Source organism: Caenorhabditis elegans, chromosome V (assembly GCF_000002985.6).
Source record: "Caenorhabditis elegans chromosome V".
Classification (NCBI taxonomy): Eukaryota; Metazoa; Nematoda; class Chromadorea; order Rhabditida; family Rhabditidae; genus Caenorhabditis; species Caenorhabditis elegans.
Window position 1 is genome coordinate 13061413 of NC_003283.11, and position 21205 is coordinate 13082617.

At 33.7% G+C, this 21205-nt stretch overlaps 2 protein-coding genes, 4 non-coding genes and 1 pseudogene across 7 annotated transcripts; 1 reads left to right on the forward strand and 6 right to left on the reverse strand.

Annotated features, from left to right (window-relative positions):
* Positions 1 to 723: 723 nt before the first annotated feature.
* On the forward strand, positions 724 to 2783 carry F42E8.1 (uncharacterized protein). The gene is made up of 6 exons (NM_073862.3): positions 724 to 929; positions 975 to 1208; positions 1256 to 1389; positions 1687 to 1953; positions 1998 to 2440; positions 2549 to 2783. Exons 2-5 carry the CDS (start codon positions 1017 to 1019, stop codon positions 2203 to 2205), a joined length of 801 nt encoding a protein of 266 aa, NP_506263.2. The 5' UTR covers positions 724 to 929; positions 975 to 1016; the 3' UTR covers positions 2206 to 2440; positions 2549 to 2783.
* A 1265-nt stretch (positions 2784 to 4048) lies between these two features.
* On the reverse strand, positions 4049 to 4382 carry F42E8.2 (annotated as a pseudogene). The gene has a single exon. A coding segment is annotated over exon 1 (334 nt).
* An 845-nt stretch (positions 4383 to 5227) lies between these two features.
* C34B4.3 (G_PROTEIN_RECEP_F1_2 domain-containing protein) lies at positions 5228 to 9740 on the reverse strand. Its single transcript, NM_001028525.5, has 8 exons — positions 9619 to 9740; positions 8595 to 8872; positions 8011 to 8169; positions 7026 to 7189; positions 6561 to 6644; positions 6047 to 6214; positions 5707 to 5781; positions 5228 to 5589 (listed from the first exon to the last, which is right to left on the reverse strand). The coding sequence occupies exons 1-8, from the start codon at positions 9644 to 9646 to the stop codon at positions 5457 to 5459; spliced, it is 1089 nt and encodes a 362-aa protein (NP_001023696.1). The 5' UTR covers positions 9647 to 9740; the 3' UTR covers positions 5228 to 5456.
* Positions 7599 to 7757, reverse strand: C34B4.9. The gene has a single exon (NR_069845.1). It is a non-coding gene; the product is annotated as an Unclassified non-coding RNA C34B4.9 (non-coding RNA).
* Positions 9741 to 11836: 2096 nt separating the features above from the next.
* Positions 11837 to 11983, reverse strand: C34B4.14. The gene has a single exon (NR_069846.1). It is a non-coding gene; the product is annotated as an Unclassified non-coding RNA C34B4.14 (non-coding RNA).
* Positions 11984 to 16557: 4574 nt separating this feature from the next.
* Positions 16558 to 16706, reverse strand: C34B4.15. Its single transcript, NR_069847.1, has one exon. It is a non-coding gene; the product is annotated as an Unclassified non-coding RNA C34B4.15 (non-coding RNA).
* A 3209-nt stretch (positions 16707 to 19915) lies between these two features.
* On the reverse strand, positions 19916 to 19936 carry 21ur-11069. Its single transcript, NR_069848.1, has one exon.
* Positions 19937 to 21205: the final 1269 nt, after the last annotated feature.

Sequence of the window (21205 nt, forward strand, 5' to 3'; positions counted from 1 at the left end):
TGTTCTGATAACTTCAAAAATTATCAAAATTAATCGAATTTTTCGAAAGTGTCGCGAATAGCATGGAGCAGGATCTCCATTATTCACGACTTAATAATTATTCTATAATTATTGCATAAGTATTACTGTAATTGAACTCTACTGGCGAAGATCACTACTACCAACAATCCACATCCACATTTCTCTGAGAACTACATCATGCAACCAAGAACAAGGACGTCAATCCATTAAACACGTGAACCACTACCGCATGCACAAAAGGATGACGGACGCGAGCAGCCACGTGGTGACCTTTCCACGTCTACACCGACGACCACAAGACACGTGTACAACACCGCCCAACAGGAGATGCTCATCGAATCAGTCTTAACTTTTACTTGCTTTATGTTCTCGCTTTAACTTCTTACTTGTTCTGTTAGTGTTACTAGATGGCCATAATAAACCGTTATAGAGTCACCAGATGTACTGTTAGTTGAGATACATATAAATACCACTGAACCGCACTGCAAAACAGAAAGACTCTAGATCTTTGTGGGGTTTTCTCAAATTTTCAGTTTTTTCCTCAGTTTTGAAAATTGAATTTTCCGCAAGAATATCTTGAAAATCCTACATTTTTCAATTTTTTGAAAATCCATAACATATTTTAAGAATTTCAAATATGATATAGACTGTTTTAGGCGTATCTAAGTCATCACTGCCGTTTCTCCATCTGTACATTAATGGTTTACTTTTGTAGATGTCCATTCGAAAATGTTTGTCAGAAGATTCGTTTGCTGGAAAAAGGCAAAAACTATGTTCATCGGTATCATGCAATCTACTTTACAAAAGTCAATTGATTTGGATCAGTGAGGATGCATCAAAGCAACATATTGAATCCGTTATTCAATCAACTGGGGCGAGTGTTTCTCAACAAAAACAGGACGGTTTCGGTACAATAGTAACTTCTCACAACGTTAAACAAAAACAACTTCCAGATGACTTTGATACTCTTATTACTATCAAGGGAAACGAGAAAGATGTACAGAAAGTCCTATCAATTTTTCAATGCAAAATACAAGTCAATAATAACAGTTGCGTTTTTTTCGTTTTGTGGTAGTGCGAAGGGATTTGAAAATCGGCTCATCAACTTTTGCTCTGGCTCCGATATCTGTTACGATATTCAAACATGTGATTATGGGACTACCGTTGCATTTGGAATAAGGCTTGAGGTACGTATTAATACACACTAGATTTTCAAAACCAATGCAAATTGCAGAGATTTGACGAAAATTCCGAAACGATTATTCGATTCATGAAGGATCTGCTGAATCAGCAAGATGAGCCAAGCATTGTGGAAATAGCTGATGACATGGCACACAGTGGAGAAAAATTCACGATGGACGAAATTTGGTGAGTTTACGATGCACATCTTAAATGAGATAATTAAATGAGATGAATATTCATGAATTGGGTTTTGCCAAAATTTTTCATATCGTCTAGGAGAATCGTCTCAAACTAGTTGCAGAAATACTTTTGACCACTGCAATGTTTCTCTTTGAAATTTGAAGTTTTAACATTTGAGCTTCTAATAAAAAAAAATCTCACAAGTTACACCCGACTTATATTTCAAATCTTTAATTTATTCACTGTTGGGAAGGCTCACTGATTAGTAAAAAATGATTGGTAAAGATATATCTTTTGTTTCAGGCAAGGCTTCGTTAACAACTTTCCCAAAAATGAACGAATCCAAGCAATTGGAAAACTGATTGGACACCTGGAAGGATCTGAATCGTTATTTCTTATGGCCTACAATTTGCAGAATACAAAAGGAAACAAAATCGAGGTTTTAAAATTGGGAATGAAACGTCCATTCAAAAACAAACGAGAATTGGTGAAAAAGTTGAAGACTGCCTTCCGTTCGAGTGAACAGAAAGAGATTCTCGACACAGCAGCACAATATAATTGCGATAATGTGTAAGTTTTAAAACATGCTATTATTATCAATTGTGTTTCTTCAGTGATTTGTGTGTTGCCCGTGTACATCTCGACAAGAAACTGAAGTCAGATGGCAGAAAAATGATCATTCATGACTTTTGCTCCACCAACGCATCGGAGAAACATTTGAAAAATCTGAAACTTGCCAAGCAACTGACAAAATCTAAATGCCTGGATGAAGCCCAAGTAATCCCAGAAAAGCTTCGAAAAGCATCTTACACCAATGATTAGCACCAATTATCCATTCTGGAAGTCATCTGTCGAAGATTTGAACAGTGATACGAAGCTCGAGGACTTGCAACTCCATATCTGTCAGCGTGGAATTGAAAATTTTTCCGGATCGACTTTTTTTGATTATTTTTCTATGAAAGCGTTGGTAATAATGCGTTCAAAGGGAATTCCGGATTTCATGTTGAATGTGTTGAATGGAATTGCAAACCATGCAAACAATATTTCCCAGAAAAATGTGAGTAATTTCCTACTTATGAATGTATATTATGGCTTTACAATTATGTTTCTAAAATTTCGCATCGAAAAGAAACGTTTTTCAATTAGAGAAAATATCAATTTTCAGATTCCGTCTTCTTCAAGCAATGCAAGAGCAGCAACCTCAAGTGGTGGTTTTATTTTCTCCCAGCATTATTTCTGTCCCAATTTGACTTTTTCACAATGTGTTGTATTTATGTCCCGATTTTTTTTTGAAATGTTCATTCACAATGGTTCTTATTTTTGAATCATTATTTACTAGAATATACCTGAAATGTCTCTTGCTCTTTCTTTTTTTTACCAAATAAATGATATGAATTTCATAAATAAACTATCGAATTAGCTTGGGTTAGGCCTGAACATGTGATATTTAGTCTGGAGAATATTCTCGAGAATAGTTTGTTGAGGCATACTGTATCCAACACATCTTTCAGATCGAGGATGACCATTATTGACTGATCGGTAGTGCTTGGATGTAGTGCGCGCGGAACTCAAAAGGTGTCGGCCGCTGCGAAAATAAACCTGTCGCCCTGTGTGCCCGAAGGAGAAAAAGGGACATCTAGGAGGCCACTTGCATTTCATTAATTTCTCACAGTTGTCACAGTTCGTCAGTTGAAAAATTCCAAAACATTTTCCAAATGATACATCTTCGTTCTTACTTAATGTTTTCTTAATCGTCTACAGTAGGGCTGGCCATCCGGACGTCCGGTTTTCCGGAGACGGAGATCCGGGAATCCTTTTCAAACATAGTCCACGCCCACATGGAGACCCCACGGGTGGCAAATGATACTGGAAATTTTCTTTTTTTTTTTCTCAGAAAATGTCGGGATATATGTTCACATAAGTGCCTGACTGGAAACATTTCCAGCATCATTTGCCACCCATGTGGTCTACATATGGGCGTGGCCTATATTTGAAAAGGATTCCCAGATGTCCTTCTCCGGAAAACCGGAATCCTGACGTTCGGAAAAACCGGGCGTCCGGTTGGCCAGCCCTAGTCTGCAGCATACTATAGAAATATATCTCATTTACTCAATTAATCGAAAAATTTTAAAAACCGCTTTTTTTTTTCATTGGGAAGTTCAAATTTTAGTACTAGAAAGCATGTTTTTTGTGGATTCTAAGCTTACACCGTTTATTTTGAGTGAGTTATGATGATCAATCTGAGCAATTAACGTTGTTTTGTCTTAGTCTCAATTTTTTAAGTATTCTCCAGACATTGCCCTATCTGAATACTGGTCGTTTTCAGATATAACTCGTGTCCTCTGAGGGAGAGCCTTCAATACCCACGGAAGTGTTGAAATGGCACTCAAGCATTATTTCGACTTGCGCCTGGAAGGGTTCTATAAGTAGGGCACTCATAAGTTGCCCACGCGTTGGCAGTATAATGTTGATAATGATAATTTATCCTGTCGTTTCTCTTGCTTCGAGAAATAAACGATTGAAAAAGTTATAAAGACTTCCGGTTCAACCTAATACCAGCTGCTCGTGATGCTGCTCGGGATGTCCAGAGGAGGTTCTCTTGACCTGTGTGACGTCCTCTCCGTTGGCGTCGTGAGCTTCAGATCATTGGATGGATGCCCTGGAGTATTAATTTATGATTTGAGGAATTGCTGGTGTCGGAGCGACATTGGAATGGTGACAGTTCCAGCAGGAGTGACTGCAGCAAGCATCAGTTGCATCAGCTGGAGCTGGTGCAAAATGAATGACAAGCTTATCATCTTTTGGAGCACCAGCAGTGCGGGTGATCACAACATCCTTTGATCCGGATGGATCGACAAATCCGAAAACTGGAGCAATGCGGTATTCGTTATTGTTGAATGACTTGAAGATGATCTTCTCAGCACATACATTCTCACAAGGGAAGCCTTTCAACTCGTCCTCGTACTTCCGAATGAACCCTTTTACAATTGAAAGAGGACCTTAATAGAAGGTCACTCCAAAATTTTTAGTCTCGGAGGAGCACTTTGAAGTGGGTAAACGGCGATCTGAAAATATGCCTCTACACCCTTGCTCAAAAGCACTATGGGTAGCGCATGCGCTTAGGGCCTACTGCGCAGTGGTAACTGTTTATAAACAGTTCGCCCAACAGATGATAGGTTCGTTTTCCGTCATGGTTAATTTTTTTTCTAATTTTTGTTGCGCTCATGGAAGTCTGGAAGCAGTCTGAAAATGCACATTTTCCAACTTTTACGATTAATACAATCATTCCCGTGCATGTACAAGTCAAGCCGTTCGTTTTCAGAAATATAATTTTTTTTTTCAATTTTTTATGATTTTTGTGCTCATGCCTATTTTATTTACAAAATTGTTCAAAAAAATTTTTTTTCCGAAAACTTTCTAAAAAGTGACCAGATTTTAAATAACCAAAACTGGAGGTTTCTATAGTTAGAATGCTCAATAACAAGCTTAAGATCCAAAATTGAGGTATAGTAGTAGCCCTATGTTCGAAAAACGCGTCCAATTCGGATACCTGTATCTCCGTGAAAAAATTTTTATGACAAAGTGATCAACTATAAATAGAGTTGTTCATCTTGATCTAACGAACAACTCTGTAGTTGATTGTTTTTTATCAAAAAATTTGGTGATAGAGTTAAAGCTGTTTGAAATGTGACAACATTATACTTGTTCCCTTGTCAGACATGTATCTGCAAGGTTTAAAATCCCGTCTAGCGTCAAATATTTTTTCAAAGAGTTTCTGAAAATGAGAAACATTGTTTTTTTTCAAAGTTATCATGAAAGTTGAAAGAGAAATAAAATAAAATTTGTATTTAAATTTTCATTTATTGATTCGACATTTTGCAACATATAACATAGAGATCTAAAAAATAAAAAGTGAGATTTACTCGTTGAGAAAGAAAGTGAAATGATCGGCTACCCGCTGGAAATAATTAGCATTAGAAATCAAATCGATAAATTATGATTATAACAGATTCGGATCTGTTTGAAATAGAAAAGCATTCAGAAATTCAAAAGTGGCATGCTAGAGGTTCAAATTAAACTGGCGTTCCGGAGGATCTAAGATCTTCTTTTGATCGAAAAGTAGGGAGACTCAAAAACCGTCGAGATCCAGATTCAGGACCAACGAGTTTTGAAGAACAATAGTCTTTGTTAACGGCATGAATGTTTCTGAAAAACGGATTTTGAACTTGGACAGGACGTTTTTAAATATTTGTTTAGAGCAATCTAGTTTTAGTAGGTCAGGAACCATAAGTTGCCATGTCTAAAATAATTTTTTTAATTCACCTGTAGACAGTAGAAGTTTCTAGTTTGTCGAACGTAGCAATTTTGGCAACACCGAGTAGATCAAGCACTTGTTTTCTGAAATTTAAAGTTTTCCGAACTGACCGCCTCGGAGCATATTTTTCTATATTATAGCTAACTTTTCTCAACATTCAACAATTGTAAGCAATTTTTACAACTCGATTGTGTTGTTATTAGTTTGTTACACCTTTTATATTTATTTTTTCCCATTTTTTTAGGTTGAAAAAACAATTCTTGCAAAGCCAAAATTACTGAATAGAGATTACATGTTGCTATCGACACTATATCATGAAACATTTTTTGATTTGTTTTTCATATTTACCTCAATGTTTTCGAACAAATCAATAGCAGGAATGGGTTCAAAGCAGAGTTTGCAGCAAATAAAACCATGACAGTGTAGCCAGCCCATTTTCCTTCGCCAGTTCCAACTGTTATTAAAACTTGACCAATTATGAATGTGACAACATTGATCAGACATGGCATCAGTAATCTGAAATATGCATTTTTTAATGTTACTAGTGTAGTGTAGTTTAGTGATTTTGTATAAATTTTTGCGTTCTAAGATTTGGTGACCTAGTGTTTAACCAAAGATGCTTCCAAAAATTATCTACTTTTTGAAAAAAGGCAAACCGAGGGCAAATTAGTGTATTTAAAATACTGGAAAGAGTTGGAGCAAATTCAGAGCTCCTGCGGCTATGCCAACTTTCTAAACAGCTAGGCTTTGCTTTTGTGCCAAATTTCAGATCATTGTGTTGTGCTTAATTATTTGAACATTTCAGCATAAAAATGTTTTGATTTGCACTAAAATTTCCTTTAATCAGCCTATTTTTCCATACCTTGTTTCAATGGTGTTCTGAACTGAATGCTGGTGTACCAACAACATTGTAGCCCTCCTTCGATATAGAAGAGTGATCGACCATCTGAAAAAAGAAAGGTTTCGTAATTTGATACATTTTATTCGACTGGGAAAATAGTCCCCTTTTTGACTAATCTTCATTGAAGCCTTTGATTACGTCGAAAATTCTAAAAAAGAAACCATTGAGCAATTTTACTTTAACCATGTGACTGAAGATTGATTTTGAAACTCTTTTTTTAATTGTAAAACATGAAATTTGTGACTTCTGTTTCGTAATTTAACCCTACTCAGTTATGAAAAAAAAATGACAGTGAAACCGATGAAATGGCGTTTTCTTTAAAATGATATCATGTTTCAATACAACTATGTGAATGTGTATATTATTTCAAAACATTTTCAGAGATCATTTCTATTTTTTTTGCTTGATGGAAACATAAACACTCACCCATAGAAAACAATTGGAGGAAGTATGGCAGCAATATGTATTGCAAGAAACAGTGCAGATTGTCCTCCTGACAAGTACAGAGGAAAGTTCTCAGCCAGCATTCCATATGAAGATGGTTCGTAGTAAAATGTTACGTACCATGATTGAAAATGTGTGGAGAGAACCTGAAAATAATCAGGTTGAACATTTTTCAGGAAAAATAGCATTGTTTCTGAATTCCAACAAAGAAACCTGGGAACTATAGAACTATCATGACTTGCGCAGTTAAAAAAACTTCAAATATCACTAACACGCTTTGGCGTCACACCTAGATTCAATGATCTCAGTCTCCATTACAGTTCTCCTTTTTATTCTCCGCATGTTTTGTGATATTCTGAGTGTTAATTAGTCTTCTGCTGATACCTCCCAGCATTTTCTTCTTTAAGCTCTTCGTTCCTTTTTTCTAACCTAAACAAAACAAGGAACTAGAAAAAATATGTCTACAGTAATCGTCAACATGATCATTTTCCTCCATTTTCCCGCACTTATCTTCAAAAAATGCATCGTTGAAGCGTGGCGGAGCTCGTCGGACAAGGCTCCAATTACACATTGGTGCCGTGGCGCCGACCTCCTCCACCACCATGAAATATTCTGTTTACATTTCTCATTCAATTCCACATTTTCCTTTTCATTTTTCATATGCAATTAGTAGGAAAGAATTGAAAAAGAGATGGATCGGTCATGTGTACAGCACTTTCAATAAACATTTTTTATAGAAAGTCTGAACTTTAAGCATAAATATATTATGTTTTCCCCTGCATCTCAACATCATACTTTTTCTCTGGAATCATGCGGTTCCTTAGAATCTAAATATAGAATCTAAGAAAACAAAAGGATGGAGGTGTGAGATGGTTGTAAAGAAGAAGGTGAATATAGAATTGAGTGTGCCTAACTCAGAATTCTGTATTAGTTTCCCAGATTTTCTTTGTTTGCAAGTATGTCTTACCAGAATAAGTGCCACCAGATAACAGAGAGCACACAATGAGTAGGATGTCTTGCGCTTTTGATTTCGAAAGTTTAAAGGCTTTCGAATAGCCATCCATCGTGACCAGCTCACGACTGAATAGTGAGAAACCATCGAGAACCAAGCCCAATCGAGGTATAACTGCAACATGAAGGGAATTCAATATGCAAATAGTGCAGATCAACACATCTCAACTAATTTGATGTTCTTCAAGTGATTTTAGTGTTTTTTTTTCAAAGAATAAAGGGAGTTTTTTTTCAGGAGCTCTCCTGTAGACGTAATAATTTCAGGCCAAACTTCAAGGTTGTAGGTAGTCGTAGTCATACGCAGGCAAGACTGAACCAGCCACGTGAGTCTTAAGACGTACCTGGCCTTTCTTTTCCGATTTTGTACAGAAATAAGATTTACGGTTTACCAATAATTAATTCTCAAACTAATTTTCTTTAAGAAGCTGTCATCGGACCCAGTTTGCAGTACATGCCTACTTACTTAAAAAAAATGGCCTTCGTTTTTTTATTAAAGAAAATCTTTTAATAACAAAGTTTTCTCAAAAAAAAAAGTCTCACCTGCTGCCACGTCCTCCAGCTCTGTGGTATAATTTCAGATTTGAACAATATCGTTAAACCAGGCCATATGCCATAATTAAAAAGTAATAATAAATCCGAACATCCTGCAGATATCAAAAATCGATATCCAACAATTTCCTTGTCTTGTCTCTTCATGATCTTCATCATAATTGCGTACAGTGAAATTGCAAATACTGCTATCAAAATTAAACTGAGTCCAGCAAATAAATCTTCTGCAGACAGCGAGCTTGTCCTCCACTCGACTGCATTGTTCATAACTGAAAATTGAAATGATTATTTTCAGTTTTTCTACGTGTCTAGTCGATTCGAAAGGTTAATTATCATAATGGAATATTTGAAAGAAGAACACATGACCTCATTCACTGTATCTCTTTTTTGCTCGTGCTCATCACAGATTTTTAATGTGTTTTACACACATTCAACCACGCATTAGCTGGATTGACTTCAATCCTACGTCAGGTGCATCTTTTTTGCATAACCCAGTTTCCGATTCGTCTTTTTTCTAATTCTTTGTTGGGAAATGGTCAAACAGGAAACAAGTTGGGTTGAGTTTTGAATATTTTGGGAAGTTTTGAGTGGTGAATGAGGAATTAGAAAGCTAGTCAAGTGTAAAAAACATTTGGAAAAATTGTGGAAAGTTTTGGAGAATTTTTGGAACTTCAACGTAATGCATGGATTTTCGAGTGAATTTTCGCGCTGACCAAATTTGTTTCACAAAATCTATGCTCCAACAGTTGCAAGCATAAATTCAGAACAGTTTTTTTATTGGGACTGCTTAAATTTCCAAAAAAAAAGCCTTGAATTTAATTTATCATTCATTTTTGTTTTCCGAAACTGTTGCCACAATTTTTTGACGAAAATCCAGAAAATTCTGATAGAAAATACAACAAAGCAAAACAGTTTCAATAACAAAGAAAATATAAAAATTATCAAAAACTTTCTCTAGATGCGAGTATTTCAGATTATAGATGGATTCACCTCATTTATGTCATCAATGACTTACCCTTGCGTGGAATCTGCCAAGCTCTCATTTTTGCAAACGAACACACTTTGTGAATAGTATATAAAATAGAAAAAGAGACAGGAGCCGTCGGTCGGCACCCCAAGAATATTTTCGCCTTTTTTGCTTTTTCCTCTACGCTTTCGCCCGTTTCTTCCAGCGCAAAGCGCGAGAGCTACACACGGACAGACTCCGCCCATTTTGGAGGATTGAATAAAAAAGCAATTGGGTGTGAGATAATGAGGAGAAGGCAAAAGAGGGTGAAACTGAGACGATTGAAATGAAGAATGATGCTCCGAAGATAAAAGGAAAAATCGGGGGAGGAGGAAGAGCAAAAGCTCATTGTGTTCTTTATGATCTACTAAATATTTTGTACTCATTTCTGTTCAATGTTTGAAAAAAAAATTCTGATTTGATTCATTCGTGTAGTTTGGTGCTTTATTGTATCTTCTTTCTTGGTATTTTCCCTTGATTTCAAACCTCTTCAGAATTTAATTCTCTAGTTGAAATTGATTTCAAAGTAAAAATGTGGAATTGCAAAAAAAACCAAAAAACAAAAACCTTGATAAAAAAGTCCTAGAATATCAAGTTCCCAGTCACAATTCGACAATTGAATAAAATCACTGAAAACTTAAATTTTCAAAATTTTCGAAACTAGATTTAGAAATGCCTTATTAATGTATGTATGTATGCCTGATAAACGAAGAACAATTACCGTCTCTTCTTTAAACTATGTTTCTACATAGGTTAAAAAGCTAATAATATAATTGTTTTTATTCGAAATAAGCAAAACTTGGCCGCCAAAATTGTGAAAAATTCTAAAAAAATTCACAAGATTTTGAGTTTTCCCAATTAATTTGCACTTCAAGAACACAAAATCATGTTTCATAGTGTACTCTCTATAATGTTTTATCTTAAAATTTAATGTGTACTAACTTTAAACCTTTTTAATTGTACCAGGACAGAAATACCTTGAAAAATATCACAAATATTCACAATTACATTGATTTCACCTACTTTCTCATACACTTTCAAGCCTACAAACTCATAACTCAATATTCGTGATACCTAGAAATCACATTCCGAAAGTATGTTCGTCAAAAAGGATTTGGCGTGGGTAATCAAATTCATAGAACAATATTTGATTTCACTTAATCAAAAACTCGAAGATCTTCCAGTTTGAAAACAGATTCTTGAAAAAGACGGGGCAACAAGTCATTGAGTCAGATATTCAGACCCACCGGAAAACGAAGTCTTCCTCATAATGTATCCCATCATTTTCCATCTCCTCACGCTTCTATAATATTTCAGTCCGTTCTACGTGCATTTCATCGGAATACTGAATCATTTCTTCATCTTCCATTTTCTAGAAGAAAGGCTAAAGCGAAATACTGAATTAAATTATACATTGCTCCAACTAGACATACCAATTAGATATAATAATTGTGTAGTTGTACTAGTAGGGGCCCTCCCGGGATCACAAGATCTTTCCAGATTGAGGTTGAACGTTCTTGAAATAAATTATAAAGTCCAAAAATCTTGGATGTTTGAATAATTATAAAGAAAAGAGAAAATGTTGATCAAAGTTCTAAATGGAAATGTGAAAATAAAAATGGACACTTATTTATCTGAGGCCGTGTTAGGATTACTTGAAAATTGATTTCGAAAATAAGTTAACTGAAGGTAAAATTTTCGAAATTATGAAGGAAGAACTTAACAGGAGACTTCAAAAATTTTTACGTAAAAATATGTTCAAATATTCTACAGGAAATTATTTCCAATGATAACAGAATACCATTTTTTACGTATTAGTCTTGCACCTTCTAGCTCGGTGATTGTTGAATTAATAAAACTTTCATTTATCAATAAATAAAAAACGTGTAAACCAATATTTTGTCAATTCAATAAATACGTTTTTTTTCTGAAACTATGTAATAAAAAGAAAAATAAAATGTGTGTAGAGAAAAATGAATTTTGAAAAAAAGATTGTAGTTGATTTTAAAATAACCCCTATTTAGTCCTTAAAACAGTTGAAAAAGGGCAAAAAAAGGTAGCTAAAGTGTGGATATGATCTACTTTGTACTATAAAACCTTTAGCGAATAAGTATCTAACGCTTAAGTAAGAATTAAAAAACCCCTATTCATCTAAAAAAGAAATGACAACACCTCCCCCACAACAACGCCTATTTGTATAATCTTAGTGTAGTTTTGACTTCTGACGTAAAATATTCGGAACAAAGAAGCACGTGGTATTTAGTAATACGAATTGAATTCAACGTTTCACAAAATTTACATCACTAGTGAGTCTAGAATCTTCTGCAAACAGGTTCTAGTTTAATGTATGCAAAGTTTCATAAACCACGTGGGTTGTCTTCAAAGATGATCTTTGTGTTAGAAATGGTCTTTTCGATGTATGAACTGTCATTTGATGGTAGACAGAAAGTTTTATTCATTTTTAATTACGGGATGGGAAAAATAGGAAAGCTCATAGCAGGGTCATCGGGAAGTATTTTCATTTGTGTGAACAGAAACTGAAACATTAGGAAAATCAAAAACAGATAGAAAATATAACAAAGTTAAGGTCCTAAATCATAAAATGAGTTGATGAAAAGATGAGCTAACTGGATTACTGATTTTGAAAAACTCAATAATTGACGACTTATAGACAAATTAAAAATTAAATGTCATTCAACATTTCTCAAGCAGCAAACCCTATAAAAACTATACAGGTAAGTTTTTTTAAAAATAAATTTGTGAAATTCAATTCGACCAATAAACATGGGTCAAATAATCCTTGAATATAGGACACACTCACATTTTCGAATTTACTGAATAAATTTCAGAACCAGAATTTTTTTCAAAAGACAACCAAAGAGCGACAATGAGAACTTTACTACTTACATATTTCTCTTTAATTTTTCAAATGGTATAAGTTATTATCTGAAGTTTTGAGATTTTTAAAAAATTAAAAACTTACCCGAAAACCAGAACATCACGATTTTGAGTTAATAATAGGCTAGCATCCAAGCTATTTCAGATTTATTTTAGGTCTACAAAATGCATCTTTTGATTTTCACTTCTCAACCAGTCGACCTAATATCCGATTTATTTCTAATTTCTCACAAAGTGATACCGGAAATATTAGATATCATTTTGATATGATTTCTCCCCATCATTAAAAATGTAAAGGGGGTGCAGTTCAGGTGCTTCTAGTGACTCTAGGCTTTGTGTTTTAACTATTCATCAACCAAAAGGATCATGAGGTTCTGCTGTTTGCAGCTACAAATCACAGTTACCAGATTAGAAGCCAAATCTAATTTGGAACCTGCTAGTACTACTAATCTCACAAAATTAAGCGGTGGCGGAAAAGAGGCCAAAATGGATTATTGAGCAAAAAGTGAGGGAGCAAGAAGAAACAAGGAAAATATAAGGACAAATTGGATTTGAACGCTGATAATGCAACCAAGAATATTTATTACAGAAAAAAAATATAATAATGTCGAATAGTGCAAGCGAAGGGAATTATTGAACAAAATTGCAAAAAAAAGTTATAGCTCTTGCAGAATATCAAAATTCTAGGACAGAAAGTACAACCTCAATTTTGTGTAGCTTCAAATTTGGGTAAAAGCTAAAGTAGAAACTTAACTGTAAGAAAAACATATTTTTGAAGAAAATCGGTTAGTAAAGACTTACTACACTCACAATAAAAAACCATATGTTCCAACAAGCATGTCAAACAGTGTTGCAACATAAACAATTTATAGGAATTCATAGAACTATTCAAAATCAAACTATGGCAATTCAAAAATCATAGAAAGTTTCTCGAAAGGTAGAGTTTATCAGGTTAAAATTTTTACAAACGTAAAATGTTTCAGAAAAAATCAAAGTATTATTGCAATCGAAGCTGGAGAACCTTTTTAACTTTTATTGTATGTAATTTCTCAAAATTAATTGAATAAACTTGTAAACTTCTCGCTAACCAGATAAATAATTAGTTTGAAATATTGTGGTTTTTTTCAAAATATAATTTTAAAGTTGGCCATTTCAAGACTTTTTAAAACGAGAGTTATGAAAATTGCAGCTATATTGCGGCAATACAGTGCGCTGTGAAAATAGTAAAAAATCTTGAGTTAAATTTTTCTACGTTTCACATTTTCAGTTTTTGTTTTCAAATCTGTTATCTAGTTGAAAATCTTGTTTTTATTTGAATGGACAATTGAGTTTTAAAGTTTTGAAAAAAGTCGAGGAAGAACATGACAAAAAATTTGTAGGTTCCAAACTTTGAATGCCCAAAGCAATTAGCTTTTTCCATTTTGAACTTTAATTGTTTAGTTCATTAACTATTTGACATAAAGAGTTTTGTCCAAGCTTCCCTTGTTTTTTAATTTCAAAAAATATCATCTACGCCATGGTTTCACAACAATCGTGACTCTAGTCATTATTTGTATATTTCTAGAGCAATCCAACTACAACATAGTTCCATGACTACTTGATATCATTGTGTTCCAAAAATATTCGTATCGTGTGCCATTAAAAAGGGATATAACCGCATGGCAGTTGTGGAGGCTCCAAAAATGACATCAGATGTAAGGTTATACAACCACGTGGGGCACTGTTATTTTTGTTATTAATTCAATAATAATATGGAAAAAAAAGACATAGAACAATACAAAATGGGAAAATAAAAGAAAAGGACATGAGATGAGAAAGGATTACTTGCCATGTGAAATTCAATATTCCATTACCCAAATAGATCCGTTCGCACTACTATATACACTAATAGAATAAATCTAGAAGCAAAAAGGCAAATTAAAAGAACAAGAAAGTTGCAAAAAGATAATGAATTTGATAAGAAAGATAAGAAGAAACATAGTTTTACTGTGTTTGACCTCCTTTCGTTTTTTCCTCCTCTTCATGCTCATTGGTTCCGAAGAATGCAAATTTTGAGGAGGAGGTGCTGGTGACCAAAGTTATGGAAGAACTTTGCAGAGGAAAAAACTTACTACAACATAAGAATAGATAGAGTTAGAAAAAAAGATGAATGAAGAAGAAAAAAGAGAAAATATGGAAGAAAATTATGAAACTTTGAAGATGACGATGGAGTCATAAAGGGTAATGAGGTAGAGTTTTTAAAAGTATGGATAGTGTAGTTTTTAGAAATATTGAAGATTGTTAAAGAGAGTTTGAAGCTGGTAAACTAGTTACGGTAACAAATTTTAAAATTTCAAGGCAATTTTTCACAAAAATGACTACCTAACCTTGTAAGCGTGTAAGTCTCATATAGCCCCTGTGTTTCCAACCACGAATTACTACAATATGATTACTACAATAAATAACTAAGACTCAGAAATATGCAAAAAAAGTACAAGGCTGTTTTTCAAAAATTGAAAATGGGTGTCCTTTGAAAGCATGACCGTCTTCTTATATACTTATATTTAATCGCCCACCTTTTTCGAAATTTTAAACATCTATTAAAGTCCAAAGAATCAAAACATGGTCACAAATTGTCTAAAATCTGCATGACCCGCTTCTTAATCACGTTTTTAAACTCCTAAATCCCAAGACATGTGATCTTCGTATAAAGTGAAGTTAGATTTGGCTTCGTATACTAAAAAGAAAAAGAAAAATCAGAATATAATTCGAAAATCAGGAAAATATAGATGACACCCTCAAAATGTTTGAACAGACGCTTTTGTGTGCAAACTAGTGAGTGGTGGGCAATGGGTCGCGGAGGAAAAACACAAAGAATATCAAATGGGCATTCTTTCAATGGACTGTGTGTTAAAACCGTAATTTGTTAAATGGATGACCACACGGAAGTGTGAAATTTGAGAATTACCGATGGAATTTGACGATAAAAAAGGTTAATTGAAGAACTTTTCGATTTAGTTACTCCAATAAAAAGAACATGTAAGATTGTAGTTGGGGTCGCGCAAAACGTTTTATTTCGCAATTGTTCAATCTTACCGTATATCCTCTATTAGTAAGGCGTGCAAAACTAGTTTTCGGACACCTAATTTGATGCAAAACTAATAGAGGGTGCAAAACTAATTTTCAAACAGGTTTTTTCTCATGTTTCCCATTAAGTTATGGCAAATATCATGAATTTCAGTAACACCTTATGAAACAAAATGGAAGAATTTTAAGGCTGATACGCAAAAACTGTCCGAGTTGTACTCATATTTTGCCAATTTTGACTTGTTATACCAAGTCTGTAAGAACTTTCCTGATTTGTAAAACGATTTTATGATGCAAATTTTGAATTCCTAAACATAGGGAACAAATGAAGGGGTGCAAAACTATTAGAGGTGCAAAACTAATTTTCGATGAGTGATTTTAGATGCAAAACTAATAGAGGCGCCTTACTAATAGAGAATATACGGTATTTTGGTAAAACATGTACTTGCTAGAAGAAAACATAGTGTCAAAAAACGAAAATTTCAATACTGTAGCCTAAAAGCATTTCTTTTTGTACAGCATTCATTTGAAAATAATATTTTTTGAAAAAAAAACCTTGCATCTGTTGTTGGTCAAAAAAAGTTTTACCGTTTCAGAAATGTCTAGGAACTAGTATTCACGAAATAAACTGAAAATACATATTTGAAAAGAGTTCTAATAAAATAATAATTTTTTTCAAGGTGGCTGAAGTTTTCGCCAGAGAAAAAAAAACTGAAAGAAAGATATTTCATGAAATCCTTGAAAAAATGCACAAAGGGAAATATTTTTGCAAAAAAATCCGTCACTGATATAGGATTAGACGTTGCAGTCTTGTTTTACTGCGTTATTTTCTCGATGCTAGTAGGTTCCGAAGTTGCAGGTTTTTTATAGAACCGTTATAGTGGTACGAACTATGAATACAACTGAAATTTCAAAAAAATGCCGATTGTCATAAGCAACTCATCTGACTGCATGACCGAAACGAAATAATCTTCGGGAGAATGAAGAACGGATATCCGAAAATGACGCAAAACCGATCCGTCATCGTCTTTTCGTCTTTATGTTCGGCACTTCAAAAGGTCGGCCAAAAGATTGCACAGACACCGTGTTTACACCCTAAGCGAGTGCTTTTTCGAAATCTTGCAAACTGTTCGAGCTTGCGCACCCAGACTCACATGGGAAATTGTCTGCGGGGGCGCCGTGTGTGAAAATTGGAGATTATAAAGTGCAACGATAGTAGTGAAAATTTTTGGAAATGCGATTCTATGGAGAAGACATTTTTTGCAATATTTCGAACAACTTTTTTCCGTTTTTCTGACATTAGAAAATTGAAGGCTGTTGTTCACTATCCTGTGAATGACTATGAATATAGAAGTACCTATAAAATAAATGAATTAATTGTTAGTATACCTTATTTTTCTGACAAACGTATATTCCACAGGTAAAAATAAGGAAGCTCGGCGAGCTAAGGTTCCAGAAGAAAGACCACGAGTCTGAGTAAACAAGACCTCAAATTCAATCAACCAAGAAGGTGGGGAGGACCACAAAAAAGGAAGAAAAAATGATGATGGAATGAAAATCTTTTTATAGAGATAATAAACATTTTTTAACATTTTACAATTTTTATGTTGTCATTTTATTTTATCTCCTTTTACTAAATTTTATGACTTTGAGAACAACCAAAAAGGTTTTATTCATAGCTAAGCTTTAAAGAAGCTCTACATAATTTTGTACCCCAAAAATTCTTTAAAATTACTAATCAAAAATTGCTTGAAGAGAACCTTGTGATGTTAAAAGGATCTTTGTTGAATAATAATGTTCCATTATTTCAGCTGTCTGATCATGTTTTTTTTTCAGTTTAGTGAAAAAGCAAGATGGTGATGGAAATCTATTGAGTTTGCCTAGATTTCCTCAATATAAAATTGGAGCTGTTTGTTTTTTTGAAAGGAAAGTGAGTTGGTGTTTAGAGGGAGAGTGCCGACAAGAATAGTATTTCTACAAATCTCTGAAATGTTCTAAAAATTTTGGAAACTTCTAAAAACTTCTAGAGAATCAATGCAAAATTCTGTAAAACCGAAAATTTTTTGAAAAAGTTCTGGAGATTTCTGAATGCAAATTTCTGTAAACGTCACACAAAAATCGAAAATTTTTTGGAATGTTCTAGGAAATTGTGGATTTTGAAAATTCTAGAAATTTTGAAAAATTTCTGAAAAACATCACAAACACGCAAAATATTTTCAAAGCTATCGGAAGTTTTGAAAACGTTGGAAAGTTCGGATTTTGAGCAAAATTAACAATTCTCTTCCGAAAACTTTTACAAAATAGGAGCACGCGCTTCGGCGTCTGTGAACGGCTGGATTGTCTATAATTGTATTTCTTTGAATTTTTTTTCAGCTATGAGAAGTGTCACAGAATTACATGATTTCTCGGAGGCTTTTCAAGCTGAAACACAATAAAAACTGAACAAATCACAAAATCTAGACCCACGTTTGAAAACAATCCCTTAATAGATAATCCCTTTTGACTCTAGAGTCTTTTGACTACAGTAGTCTCTAAATATTTAGATGAATCACAATAAAGGCAATTTTCTTTTGAATTTCAATCCTTAACCTCTAATCTCGTGATGCTTCGATTTTAATGATCATCCTTCGATGGTCACCAAAGAAATATTTTGTCACCGGATATCCTCCTAATCCTAATTTTCTTAATATTTGCAACTAAACTGAGCTATTTTCCAAAACAGAGAGGGAAACTTTAATTTTAAAGAGAAAAAGCAACTTCTGCAAGACTATGACACAAAAAGTGAGAAGTGACCCATTGGCAACTCAAAACTTTTTGAGAAATCGGCTCAAGTTTCAAGTATCGTTTTCACCAAAAAGACAATGAATAATTGACGACTGAAACTTGGTAAATGGTGGGAATTTGCAGAAATTTCAAAAACTGAAAATGACTCAAGAAGAGCTTTTTTCCAGGAAATTCTGAAGTGAAAGTCTGACGAAGGATTACCAGAAGTGGATTGGAAGTTTTTAGAAAAAAAGGAAGTACGTAATAATAATAATATTTTTTGTTACAATTACAACAAAAGAAAGATTAAAGGGTGCAAAAAGAGCTAATGACAATGATCACATGCTTCGTTAGTTATGATATAAAATAACTCAAGCATTAGACAATGAACTAGACAATTCTGACCGATACATTATATATTCTGACGGTTTATAAGTATTACAATTAGATTTGAATATCCGTATTGTGAACATGGAGGGCTCTAATAGAAAATATATGTTCAAAAAACAAACCCGATCAGAAAACTTGTCGTGTTCCACACGAAAACACGAGGTTTCCTTGAACGAGGCAAGTTTTTAGAAAATGCGTAATTTTCTCAAAAAATTACTCGGCTCTTTTAAATTTACAAATGATCATAGTACGACCGAATATGTGTTTTTGGAAATAATAGGGGTTTTTTTTCAGATTTTTGGATAGGTTAAGTGAGAATATCGCAGAAAATTTGAAAACATTTCAGTGTGAGAATTCGTTTTACATTTGTCACAATTTTTACAGTTTTTCAAAAATATGAATTTTCAGTTTTTAGGCCGGAAGACGGTAGTTAAACTTACATTGATATAATTTTTTTTTTAACTGAAAATTGTTAAATTAATTTCATGTGGTTAGAAAAGAATTGGAAACCAACCGTAATCTGAGTTTCTTGTGGATGTTTTCAGCTTACTTTTACGCGTTGTTTTTTTTTAAATTTTTTTATAAAAAGGGTTTTTCGGATATTCAAAATGAGAACGGGCCAATATGGTTAAAGTCAACCAGTTTCAGGTTAAAATAGCCAAATGTGACAGAAGCAAAGGACCTTGCGGGAATTCCAAATGCTAAATTGTTTATTAAAATATATTAAAAAATTGAGCATTTTTGAGCATTGCATATCTTTTGAATTAAAAAAAGTTTCAGTTCCATTTGTTTCACTGCAAACCGAGTTTCCAAGGATTTTTAAAGCGATATATTAAATATTGGAATATGCATTACATTTGATACCAAAACGCACAATTTTCTGTAGTCTCTTGGAATTTTGCAAAATTATTTTTGCATTATACCGATTAAGTGGATATCGCCTAATAATCCTCGTAGCGGTCAGTATCGATGTATTTTGTATCACGTTGCAAAAATTCTAAAACCTTTACTGTCACCATCCATCATTTCTTTTTTCCTATTCAGAACAGCAAATATTTTTTTTTGCCAGGTGATGATAGAGTGTTCTTCGTTTTAAAAGATCACAATTCCAAAACCGGTTTATCGTTAATCAAGGTTAAATCTCCACGTGGCAACATTCCTCTCTCTATTTCCATTATCTTTTTCATCAACCTTATCACATTCTTTCACACTACTCAATCGTTCTTTAGAGTATCAAATGAATCGTTGTTGAAACAGGTTGAGTCAATCATTCAAAGATGAAACAGTTCTCTTACACGTTTGAAGGATTTTCACCTAAACAGCAAGGTCATCAATCTTCTGCAACAGGAAATGATGATGATAGTTCATAGGGCGACAGGTTCAAAACACGCCGAGATTTTAAATCAATTTAATTTCCGCGCGCCTCTTTCTTTTATCTTCAAAATAATACCATTAAGATCAATGAGAGACAAAACAAGAAAATTGACAGAGTTATTTGTGTGAAGTGATGCGGTGTTTCTGCAGGTGACGAAACATTTTTTTTATGAAAAATGAAGATTGATCACATTTTCAATGTCTATGTCGTTAGTTCACACCATAGATCATACACTACAATAAAGTTTCTGCGATTTGAATTTTTGTTTATCGTCACTATTATATTTTTGTTTTTAATAAAATTCGGCATTTTTAAATTTCTGGAATTTACTTTCTGGGTTAGATTTGAAATGCTCAGTTTTGAAATTATTTAATATTGACGTTTAATGCAAATTTCCGAAGGGGTGCAGGAGTTTTCAAATTAACTATCAGAAGTAAACAACTTTTTTTTAACTGTTTTGTTGGAAAAATTTTAATGGTTCGAACCACAAAAAATTTAATTGGAATCTGAAAATGGTTATAACATGTTTACATCATTTGAATGCATTTTTTAAAGAACAAACCATGCCATTTCTCAATTTGGCAGTGACCGAACTACCAAACTTTAGCAGATCTTCAGCTTTTGTGCATGTTTCTGGAATGTTTATCAAGCTAAATGTAACAGTAATATTTTAGCAACCGTGGTTGAGAATGATCTTCAAAAAGAACACTAAATATTGGAAATCAACATTTTTATTTAGGAACAACAAATCTAGAAAGTCTTTTTTATTCAAGCTTCAATTTGAATTCCAAGTTCCTCAACCATCACAACCCCCATTATTATTAGCCCGGTGTGGATCTTCTTTGAAAATTGATCTCAATCATCGAATGATCTTTTGGTTTTGATTTCATCTTGTTTACGCTTATTTACACCATTTGTTTCGATGATCTCCTTGGAAAATACACTTTAGGTTGTAGTCCATTATCAAAGAACATTTTATTGTAATTTTGAAAATGCGTTTCTATATTCTCCGCCTCCTTTTAAGATGTTCAACTGATAAGGACACTGTCCTCCGTATTGATAGAATCCTCTCAAAATCCTCTCGATCGACCTCCGCGCTAAGCG

Bases quoted from the DNA above. Each gene is read 5' to 3' on its own strand.
- F42E8.1 (NM_073862.3), top strand. From the start codon at position 1,017: ATGTACAGAAAGTCCTATCAATTTTTCAATGCAAAATACAAGTCAATA. The intron at 1,209-1,255 runs GTACGTATTAAT...TGCAAATTGCAG, and splicing joins CATTTGGAATAAGGCTTGAG to AGATTTGACGAAAATTCCGA. The intron at 1,954-1,997 runs GTAAGTTTTAAA...GTGTTTCTTCAG, and splicing joins CAATATAATTGCGATAATGT to TGATTTGTGTGTTGCCCGTG.
- C34B4.3 (NM_001028525.5), bottom strand. From the start codon at position 9,646: ATGAGAGCTTGGCAGATTCCACGCAAGG. The intron at 6,215-6,560 runs GTATGGAAAAAT...TGCATATTTCAG, and splicing joins CAGAACACCATTGAAACAAG to ATTACTGATGCCATGTCTGA. The intron at 5,782-6,046 runs GTAAATATGAAA...TTTAAATTTCAG, and splicing joins ATTTGTTCGAAAACATTGAG to AAAACAAGTGCTTGATCTAC.